The sequence below is a fragment of the Hylobates moloch genome, unplaced genomic scaffold, assembly GCF_009828535.3.
Source record: "Hylobates moloch isolate HMO894 unplaced genomic scaffold, HMol_V3 SCAFFOLD_16, whole genome shotgun sequence".
In the NCBI taxonomy this organism is placed as follows: Eukaryota; Metazoa; Chordata; class Mammalia; order Primates; family Hylobatidae; genus Hylobates; species Hylobates moloch.
Window position 1 is genome coordinate 30,401,387 of NW_026652291.1, and position 11,375 is coordinate 30,412,761.

General features: G+C 43.7%; 1 protein-coding gene and 1 long non-coding RNA gene across 2 annotated transcripts; one reads left to right on the forward strand and one right to left on the reverse strand.

The window, feature by feature from the left end:
* Positions 1 to 1,617: 1,617 nt before the first annotated feature.
* Positions 1,618 to 8,303, reverse strand: EIF2B2 (eukaryotic translation initiation factor 2B subunit beta). The gene is made up of 8 exons (XM_032179826.2): positions 8,071 to 8,303; positions 7,829 to 7,949; positions 7,522 to 7,670; positions 6,319 to 6,482; positions 5,245 to 5,340; positions 4,493 to 4,630; positions 3,418 to 3,484; positions 1,618 to 2,177 (listed from the first exon to the last, which is right to left on the reverse strand). The coding sequence occupies exons 1-8, from the start codon at positions 8,231 to 8,233 to the stop codon at positions 2,020 to 2,022; spliced, it is 1,056 nt and encodes a 351-aa protein (XP_032035717.1). The 5' UTR covers positions 8,234 to 8,303; the 3' UTR covers positions 1,618 to 2,019.
* Positions 8,304 to 8,442: 139 nt separating this feature from the next.
* On the forward strand, positions 8,443 to 9,002 carry LOC131381540 (uncharacterized). Its single transcript, XR_009210357.1, has 2 exons — positions 8,443 to 8,618; positions 8,814 to 9,002. It is a non-coding gene; the product is annotated as an uncharacterized LOC131381540 (long non-coding RNA).
* Positions 9,003 to 11,375: the final 2,373 nt, after the last annotated feature.

An 11,375-nucleotide genomic window follows, 5' to 3' on the forward strand; every position in this document is an offset into this window, starting at 1 on the left:
TTTTGTTTTTGTGAGACAGAGTCTCACCCACTCTTGCCCAGGCTAAAGTGCAGTGGCCCAATGGCACTGCTCACTGCAACCTCCACTTCCCGAGTTCAGCCTCCCGAGTAGCTGGGACTACAGGTACCCGCAACCACACCTGGCTAACTTTTGTATTTTTAGTGGAGACTAAAAATTTTATTTTATTATAGTATTTTAGTTTCACCATTTTGACCAGGCTGGTCTCAAACTCCTGACCTCAAGTGATCTGCCCTCCTCGGCCTTCCAAAGTGCTGGGATTATAGGCGTGAGCCATTGCACCCAGCCAGTGTTGTTTTGTTTTATGGGAATGAGTCTGTATTATGCATATTGCTCTGCAGCTTGTTGTGTTTTTTTCCCCAGCTTGTTTTTAACTAACAGAGTATCAAGTGGACTTCCTTGCAAATCTGTCCCATTCTTTTAACACCAGGATCACAACTCAAATGCTTACAGGGGTTAGGCAGATAACACAAATGAGTTAAATGGATCCAGTAGGAACTGCAGAAAACTGGAGATGTTCCATCTAATGGCATCAGATGTTACCCAACCACAAACTAACTACTGCCATCTGGAAATGTTGGCCCATTGAGTTTTCAAGAAAAGCAAGAAATCTGAATTTTTGAAATGTGCAATCTCCAGATTTTTAAATATTGGTAACAAATTCACATTAAATGCAGTGAACCAGCCCAAATGTCTTCAATTCAGACACTGCCCCTCCAGCCATCCTTTTGAAACTTCTATTGCCATGTATAATGTTCCATGGTGTAACTGTCAATACTTACTCAACCTTTCTCCTATTGCTGGACTCTTAGGCTATGACATTACAACTACTACACTGAACACTCTGTATAAATCTTTTTGCTTGTACAAATAATTCTAGAAATACAGCTTCCAAATTGCCCTCTAAAAGGTTGTACTAATTTATAGTCCTATAAACACTACATGAGACTATCCTTTTCTGGGAAGCTTTAAACAGATTCCCAGGTAGTAACCCTGAGATCAGATGCAGTAGGACTGAGATGAAACCCAAGACTGTGTGAGTGAGTGATTGGAATCACTCTCAGGTGATTCTGATGATCAGCGAGGTTTTGGAACTACCGTTTTAGCCTATGAACAAGCTGTTTGGGGCCAGGAGCAGTGAATTGTAAAGGAAACTATACTTTCATTTGTACTTCTGTTTTTTTATTTTTTTAGAGACAGGGTCTTGCTCTATCATCCAGGCTGGAGTGCAGTGGTACAATCATAGCTCACTGAAGCCTTGAACTCATGGGCTCAAGTGATCCTCCCACCTCAGCCTCCAGCATAGCGAGGCCACAGGCATGTGCCACCATGTCTGGCTAATTTTTTAAAATATCTTTTTGTAGAGACAGGATCTTGCTGTGTTGCCAGGCTAATCTCAAACTCCAGGCCTCAAACAAGCCTCCCACCTCAGCCTCCCAAAGTCCAGGATTACAAGTGGGAGCCACTGCATCTGGGCAGTACTTCCATGTTGTACACTTTTCCCGCTAACTACAGCCCTCTATGCAAACACAAAAAAGGCTCTGCTGCTACTGTTTCAAGCAGTTCTGTCAAAGTAGGACAATAAATAAACCAGCTATGGAACCTTCAAGTGGCTTTTATTGCTAGAGCCTAGAAGAAGTATCGTAGCCATTTCTGAGCAAAAATCTGTATCCCAGCAAGGTATTCAGTGTTATGTTTAACACACTACTGAACCAGAAAGTTTAAGTTCCTGACACAGACGCAACCAGGTCACTAAGAGGCTCCAAAATCAACAGGTTAAGCCCTGCTGCTCTGTTAAGATCTGAAAGGCAAAACACAGTCCTGGATGTGTGCCCTTATTACGGGGTGACTAAAAAGGCAGGCAACAGTATCAAGGATTTTTTTTTAGGTGGACTCCTGTGCACTCCCACATTGCAAGGATGTGTTTCAGCAGCAACACTCAAGTCTCCTTTTCATTCTGTATCTGCCTAAGCAATCTCTGCTTAGGACACGTGTGGTCGGTCATAAAACATGATCATCAGGATGGTAGAGTTCACTCATCAGGCGGTAGATGTAGGAAGGTGCATTCCCACCAATGTTGGAGATAAAGAGGGTAATGAGCTCTGGGGGGACGTAGTCAAACACAGGGCAATGCACGCTGACCTTTTCCAGAATGTCCCCTGAAAGGCAAGCACACATACTAAAGGTAAAACTGAGGCTCCCTCTCTCATAATTAAGTAGCCTATAGTTTCCAGGCTTGAGAATGCAGGCATATTAGCTCCCCAAGGATGGGAAGCTATGGAAAAATGCAAACCAGAAGAGATGACTTCAGATCATGGCAATCCCTGCTTACAACTCTCCCATGCCTCTGCACAGCCCTTAGAATAAAATTCAAACTCAGGATTCAAGTTTAAGATCTGGGCCCTCCCTGCCACACCACATGAATTACAATTTGGACCACTCTCCCCCTTGCTCATTACTGTCTAGCCATGTATGGCCATCCTTTTCTAACTGGCGAAGCCCCTGCATCAGCTCATGGAAAACTCTATGATCTTCATATGGTGGACTCTGTTCATTCAGGACTCAGCTGAAATGTCATCTCATTAAGACCCTTCCTCAATCTCAGGCCCCTAGCCACGTTCTACCACATCAGCCTTGCTTGTCCCCAGGCATCCCACGACCTGATACTTTCTCATCTGTCTTCCACAATAGAATGTGTGGGAACAGGGCCTTATCTTTTTCATTCATTGTTATATCTTCAGTGCCTAGAAGAGTGCTGGATACATTGTAGGTGCTCAATAACTATTTCTTGAAGATTGAATGTTTATTTAAATAAAGGGATGAAGTCATTCAACTTCCAAGAGGAACTAGGACCCCAACTACTATGCATTGCTCTCAGAGGGTGTGTAAGGCCACCCTTGCTGATGAGGCTGCAGGCGTAATGAGCTGAGCTGCTGCCTTCAAAAGAAGCCAGAGAAAAGAACCCCAACACATGAGACTATCCAGGCTACAGGCGAGTTTTCTAAGGAGGAACATTTCACAACCTGCTTCCTTTGGGAGTCAATTCACCAAAATGGCTCCTTATAGCAGGAAAACAGGTACATTTTCCCAACTGGTTGTTGTCTATATCTCAAACAGCATGCAAAGCCAAACCCAGACAATGCTAGATGATCCAACCCACAATAGCCCCAATAAATCTAAAATATATTCGTCTCAGAACAAATTAACATGGACTTGATCAGGTCCTCAAGCACTTTGAGCTGCTAAAGAAAACGGTCCGCACAAGAAGTATGATAAAAAACACAACCTGACAGCATTCAGTTCTATTGACCAACAAAACAACAAAAAGACCAAAACACATGCACGCACAAACCCCAAATACACACAACACATGCACGCATGCACACACAACTTCTGTACCTTCTGTGAATGGCAGGACTTCTTCAGGAGCCACAAACTTATGAAATGAGTCTTCTTCATTGGGGAACTAAAAAGGAAAAAAATTTTAAAAAGTAGAGACCCAGCAATTCCACTCCTAGATATGTACCCTAGAGAAATGAAAACATATGTCCACACAGAAAACTTATACACAGATGCTTATAGCAGCATTATTCACAAAAGCCAAAAGGTAGAACCAACCCAAATGCCCATAAACAGATGAATGGATTAATAAATTGTGGTATGTTCATATAATGGAATATTATTCAGCCTCGAAAGGAAATTCTGACATTACAACATGGAGGAACTTTGAAAACATCATGCTAAGTGAAAAAAGTCAGGCACAACATGTCACATATTATATGATTCCTTTTATACAAAATGGGCAAATCCATATAGACAGGAGCAGATTAGAGGAGATGGGGAGAAGGAGAAATAGGGAGAGTTTGCTTAATGGGTACAGGGTGTTTTTCTAGAGTGGAGAAAAAGTTTTGAAACTAGAGAGTGGTGTTTGTACAATGCTGTGAATGTACTAGATACCACTAAATTGTATACTTTAAAATGGTTAATTGTATGTTATGTGAATTTCATCTCAATTTAAAAAATAGAGACCTATAAATAGGTTGATGTTTTCAAAGCAAATAGCTTCTATCACTGATGAAATGGCTCTTCACTTAGTCCCTGCTTGTATTCAGGTTACAAAGGACAGGCCCTGCAACAATAACAAAACTGATTCTATGATCCTACTTTCAACCTGCTTAGCATTTTCAGAAATGGTCAGGCGATAGGGAGTGGTGCCAATCGTAAGCAAAGGACCTTTCCCAACTACGTATTGTCCTTACAATCTTGACTTCCTAAAGCTGACAGCTTAGAACTCTCAACTGTTTTACTGAATCAAGACTTCTGTGGTTCGTTCCAGCCTCCACTGGGTGTAATCCATTGAGTAAATGCAGATAAATGGAGGCCCTGGAGTGAGTTGGTTGAAGTCCCAGAGTTCAAGCCTACCCTTTGGCTTCCTTCTTTCTGCTGGCTTCTAGCTAGAGACAGACACACATACCTGTGGGGAAAGTTTGAACATAGGTGCACAGACGATGAGTGGGGTGGAATGGTGTTTTGCTGCCAGTGCCAGAGTGTGAGTTCCTGTCACAGCTCTCAGGGCCCCATTGGCCAGGATGGTCTTCGTGCCAATGATCACCTTTGGGACAAGACGAAAAATGTGAGCCATCCTGGGGGTGGAGCCTTAAAAGGGCCACTAGCCACAAAAAGCTAAATGCTCAGACCTCAGAATTGGTATTGCGAGGGGTCACAGACTGGTAGAGGGGAAGGGATCCCTGGCTCAGTACAAGTTCTAGCTTAAAAGTAGGTTTCCAAGGTAAGAATGAATGTAAAATGGGACAAGAAACTGTAAAACCTACTGCTCTCAGTCCCGTATTTTCTGGAAATTGAGATGCCATACCTTCTGAGAAGCCAGGAATCTTTTTCATTCACTATCCACAACTGCCAAGCTCTTTGAGCATAAAGCAGGAGCCCTGTAGCCAATCCCTAGAAACTGACACTCTTGCCTTAGTTCTATTTAATACTTCATTCTTTTCAATGCTTCAACCAAATTTAGAGGCTACTCCAAGAGAGGAACAATGATGCAGAAAAAGGGAAAACAAATTCAGTTAATAGATTAAAAAGGCCTAAGTATGTACTTTGAAAGGTGCTAGAAACTTTTTTCTCTCACCATGGATATTACAGGAGGAGATAAAAATCAATATTTTAGAAACATAATCTTCATGAATTCAACATAACTCCAAATATACCCACCTTGTTGACTCTTGACATAACGGCAAAAATGGCAGCATCAGTCATGACAGTTGTCTCAATACCTGCTTTGGACAAATTCACAGCCATTTCATGACCCTGCAATGGGAGGGAAAGGCTGATTCTAAGAGAAAGAGTGAGAAACAGTGAAAAGTGCTCTCAAACGTAACTGGATCTGGGGAATTGTGTGATATGGGCATATCCAGCACATAATTTCCAATAGATAACTCATTTTTTGGACAACTGATTTTTCAGACTATCATAGCTCTGGTAAGCTGTAGGGAAGCCCAGGGGAAGCTAATATAAATGTCTAATGCTCCACAGCAGCACCAGAGCAGCCATAAAACTGGAAATACAACGTGCATGTATAACATAATCATGACTGCTGACAAGATAGCTCCTGGCTCATTATTTTAAAACATCCTGCATCCTTACATATTTCCTTTTTGAGACCTATTATTTACTTAGGATCGAGTGAGGTCAGACCAAGCATCAGTCATCCCCAAGGTAATTTACCCTGCTTTGATTCCTAAAAGAACCAACCTATCTTTCCTTGAACCCAGCAGTTCACCATCTTTTTTTTTTTTTTTTTTTTTTTTTTGAGACAGAGTCTTGCTCTGTCGTCCAGGCTGGAGTGCAGTGGCGCTATCTTGGCTCATTGCAACCTCTGCCTTCCAGATTCAAGCAATTCTCCTGCCTCACCCTCCAGAGTAGCTGGGATTACAGGCATGTACCACCACGCCCAGCTAATTTTTGTATTTTTAGTGGAGACAGGGTTTCGCCATGTTGGCCAGGCTGCTCTCGAACTCCTGACCTCAGGTAATCCACCCGCCCAGCCTCCCAAAGTGCTGGGATTACACGCATGAGCCACCGTTCCCAGCCCCAACTTTCTTAAACCACTATTTATGAATGTTCACAGGACGAACAACTTGAAAATTCCCTTAATGTTTTACTTTATCTTCTCAGTGTCTCAACGTCTTGCTTATAAATTCAAGGTTGGAATGGCCCTACCCATCCCTTGTTTATTTCTTCTTCATTTTTCATTTTTCTTAGTAGCAACTCCAGCAGTCTCCTTACCTGGCAGAAAGGAGCACACTCTGCTACAATGACATGGAATTTCCTCTTTCGGGCAGCCTCTTTGAGGAAGGCCTCTACTGTTCGGGAGAAGCCAATGGTCATGATCACCTCATTGGAGTGAATGTGCTCCAGAGCCTGGGCTGCAATGTTCTCCGTTGTCCCTTCTGTAAGAACCGTTTTGGAAAAAAAAAAAAAAATATATATATACACACACACACACACACACACACACACATATATATGAAACTGCTATATCACAAACACACATTATGCGTGTACAGAAAAAGAAGTCTGCCCTTCACATGCACTGCCCACCTAGCAGACCCTGGTACCACAGGGTTAATGTGCTTAAAGTGAAATGTCACAATTTTTTTTTTTTTTTAATAGCGACAGGGTCCCACTATGTTGCCCAGGCTGGTTTTGAACTCCTGGTCTCAAGCAATCCACTCACCTTGGCCTCCCAAAGTTGTGGGATTACAGGTGTGAGCCACCACGCCCAGCTATGTCACAATTTCTTAAAAGCCCCACTCCTCTGGGATTTTCTGCCTGCCCTCTTTCAGAAGTACCCATACCTATGAACCACCTCTGTCACTACAGAGCTTCTTACAACTGATTTTGAAGACAGTGAATTCAGCCAAGGAATGGCAATCTGGGAAATCCTAAAGTGCTGAGAATCGGGTAAACAGAACTTCTGCCTAAAAGAACTCTTCCTCCAAAAGGTGGCCACAACACTTCTACGTGAGAGAGACTGGCCAGAGAAGAAAAATGGGGGAGGAATTTGGAAGCAGCTTCTTCACCCTCCGATTATAATGAATATCTGCAAGTCACTTGGACCGCAATGACAAGGTGGATAGAAACGGTGAACGTGTACGTCTGTAGAAAAATTCAGAGACAGTGAAGGAGGTCTATCGACCTTGGTTCTCTAGGGAGTTCATTTTCTTTCTTTACAATGAAAACAAAACTCTGTCCTAATAGAGTCTGTTCCACTCCACAGATATCAAGGGTTGGTCTGTAAGGAAAAGTAGAGAGGGTTACTTTGGTCCTGTCACCTGCTGCAACATTTCCTAATCAGGAAGGAGGACAAACCTCTGAGAACCAGAAGACGGCTAATCTCCCATCTCTGCTAATGAACAACCTTCAGGGGCTTCTGTTCCCTTATTTGCCTGTGACCAGTCCCATTTTCCCAGCGATCAGGCCTCTTACCCAGCTCCACTAGCAGCTCACTAATCGCCTCAATGATGTTGGACTGGAGCTGGGCATAATGGAAGCTGAAATCCTCGTTCAGGCCTCCGGATGTCAACAGTTTGTGCAGGGACTCCTGCTGATCACTCTCGTCGCTGCGTCCATGGAGTCTATAGAGGCAACAAGACCCAAAGAGAGAGGTGGGGAGGAGGAGTGGTCAGGCAGGTAACAAGGGCTGTTCAGCTCCAATAAAGTCTCCGAGCAGGGAGAGGGGCCCGTGCAAAAAGTGTCACTGGATCCAACCCGGAGCCCAGGACGTGAGCCTGACCTGCCATACTCCTCCCTGATAATCTTGAGCACTCTCCGCACCATGTTGCCCACGGTGGTCTCGGAGGGCTGAGCGGCCGTCATCCTCCTGCCCTCTCTGCGGATCAGCTCCATCAGCTCCCCTATAGTCCAAAAGAGAGAGGATAAGAGGAGCCAACGCGAAGTGAGGCCTGGGAAACTTTCAGCCTTGGGATCGGGAACAGACAGGGGCCAGGTTCGCCGGCGGAGGCAGGCCGGCCTCACCCGCGTTGCTCCAGCGGTGGTCTGTGATGATCTGGCGCAGCAGCCCCAGGGTCTCCCGAGCCATTTCCTCGGAGCTGCGCGGCCCACCACCCCGCTTCAGGGTCTCCACGAAGCTCTCGATCCTCTCTGACAACTCCGAGCCCTTCGCTGCGGATCCCGGCATCTTTAAGGTAGCTGCCTTCAGCCTTTACCGGCGGAATCCACACCGGCCAGACTGCACAGTTTGCACTTCCGGGGCGGGCGAGGTCGGCTTCCGCTGTGAGGGGAGGGGGGAAGCAGGCCACGCCCTTCGTTGCCGCTCTCCCGCCCCCTTCCTCTGCCTGAGCCAATCAGAGACGTGGGACTCGGGTTGTTCAGTTACAACCGGGCGTCCGCACGCCCCCTCGCCTCGGGAGCTGGAGGATCGGAAGCGGCCTTTCTTGGCTCAGCCGACGGTGAACGGAAGTAACCCGTCCGGCCTGTAGAGGGTGGCTGGTCCCGTTGCTATGGGAGCAGCAAGTCTCTACGCGCCCCTCACCGCGACTTAAGGCTACATTGAAGAAGTTGCGGTACTCCCTCCTGTCTTCCCAGCTCGGTGACCGCCCGAGCTGTCACTCCCGAGTGTCAGCTGACACTGACGCTCTGAACGCGTGTCCAGGGTCGTTTGTTCTGTTACATTGCTTGGTACCGTTTGCGCCTGGGTCTAGGAGGTTCATCTCTCAGAAAACAAGTACGATATCTTTTGTTGCTTTTGTATTCTCAAGGCCTAACACGTCTAATAGAAGACAGCGAAATTAGAGATGAGGAAGATTAAGGAGATTCAAAGTGGGAGCCAATACAGAAGCAAAGATGACATCCTCTGATTTGGACAGAATTTTCCTCCTACAGAGAGGCCAGAGAGTATAACATAATACCAAGAGTTACCATTTACTTAAAGCTTACTGGATGTTGGGCACTGTGTGTGAATTGTCTCAGTTAATAAGGTCTGAAATAGGTCCTCTTATCCCCATTTTACAGATTGGAAAACAGACCCACAGAATTTAAGCAGTTAATAAAGGATTGGGTTCATACTTAAATCCAGGTCTACTTGAACCCAAAGTATGTGTGTAATAGAAATCTCTATTTCCTTAAGATAAATTCTTCAAAGTGGAATCCATAGGCGAGCACATTTTAAAGACTTTTGTTACAATTAACAAATTGCCCTCCAAAAAGATTATGTCAATACCAAAGTTAGCCAAAGGTAGTACAAAGAAAAGAAAATTACAGATTAATATCTCATGAACATAGAAGCAAAAATTGCAACAAATTATTAGCACATCAAATCCTGCAATACATAAAAAAAGAATAATATGTAATTACAAAGTAAAACATAAACCTGGAATGCAAAGCTGATTAAACACTTAAAAATCAATGTAATACGCCATATTAACAATCTGAGAAGTAAAACCACATGATCATGTCAATTGATGCAGGAAGAAACATTTGACAAAATTCAATATTCATGACACAAACTCTCAGAAAACTAGAACAAAAGAGAACTTCCCGAACTTGATAAAGGGTATCTACAAAATCCTACACCTAAAATCATACTTCACAGTAAAAGATTGCTTTCTCCCTAAGATCAAGACAAGACAAGGATGTCTACTTTCACCACTCCTATTTAACATCATACGTGAAGTCCTAGCCCTTGCAATAAGGCAAGAAAAAGAAAAAGCATACAGAATGGAAAGAAACTGTCCCTGTTCACAGAAGATATGATAGTCTACACAGAAGATCCTAGAGTCAACAGCAACAAAAACAAAACCTCCTAGAACATAAGTTTAGCAAGGATACAAAAACTATATTTCTATGTACTAGCAATGAACATCAGAAATTGAAGTTGAAAACACAGTTGCTCTAAAAAGCCATAAAATATTTGTCAATTTTGCTGTGTGTTAGTTTTTATTTATTGATTTGTTTGTTTATTTTGAGACAGGGTCTCACACTGTTGCCCAGGCTGGAGTGCAGTGGCACGCTCACTGCTCATTGCAGCCTTAACCTCCCCTGGCTCAAATAATCCTCTCGCCTCAGCCTTTTGAGTAGCTGGGACTACAGGCACACACCACCATGCCTGGCTAATTGTGTGTTAATTTTTTAATGTCTTTAAAATTGTGTCAATTTACATGCTGGCTAGCATTTACCATATTATAGCCAATTTTGGATATTGTCATTTTTTCATATATCAAGTCATTAAAAAATAAGGTATATAGGCCAGGCATAGTGGCTCATGCCTGTAATCCCAGCATTTTGGGAGGCCAAGGTGGGCAGATCACCTGAAGGTCAGGAGTTTGGGACCAGCCTGGCCAACATGGCAAAACTCTGTCTCTACTGAAAATACAAAAATTAGCTGGGGGTGGTGGCACATGTCTGTAGTCCCAGCTACTAGAGAGGCTGAAGCAAGAGAATAGCTTGAACCTGGGAGGTGGAGGTTGCAGTGAGCTGAGATTGTGCCACTGCACTCCAGCCTGGGTGACAGAGCAAGACTGTGTCTCAAAAACAAACAACAACAACAACAAAAAAAAACAAGGTATATAGTATTTTGTATATACTAAAGAATTTATATGTGTGTGTATGCAAGTTATAAAGCATGATGACGAACAGGTTGAGGAATGTGAACCTAAACTTTGAAACTAAAATATTCGAATTAATAGAGATAGAAAGCAAAGCTGTGTTGGCCAGGCACAGTAGCTCACACCTGAATCCCAGCACTTTGGGAGGACAAGGTGGGAGGATGGCTTGAGCCCAAGAGTTGAAACCAGCCCTGACAACATATCAAGACTGCCATCTGTACAAAAAATTTAAAAATTAGCTAGGTGTGGTGATGCATGTCTGTAGTCCCAACTATTTGGGAGGCTGAGGGGGAAGGATCTCTTGAGCCTGGGAGGTTGAGGCTGCAGTGAGCTATGTATGATCCTGCAGTGAGCTATGATCCTGCCACTGCACCCCAGCTTGGGCAGCAGGGCAAGACCCTGTCTCAAAAAAGATAAAGAAAAGAAAGAAAGTAGAACTGTGGTTGCCAGGGTCTGAGGGGAGGGAGAGAGTTACTGTTTAATGGCTACAGAGTTTTAGTTTTGCAAGTTGAGTTCTAGAGATAGATGGTGGATAATGGTTGTGCATTTATATTGCACAACAATGTGAATGTACTTCATGCCAGTTTAGTTTCACTAAACTGTACACTTAAAAAGGTTAAGATGGTAAAATTTATGTTCTATGTTATTTTACAATTTAGGAAATATGTGGTATATTTCACTTTTTTCTGCTCAATATGACATTCATAAAATTTATCC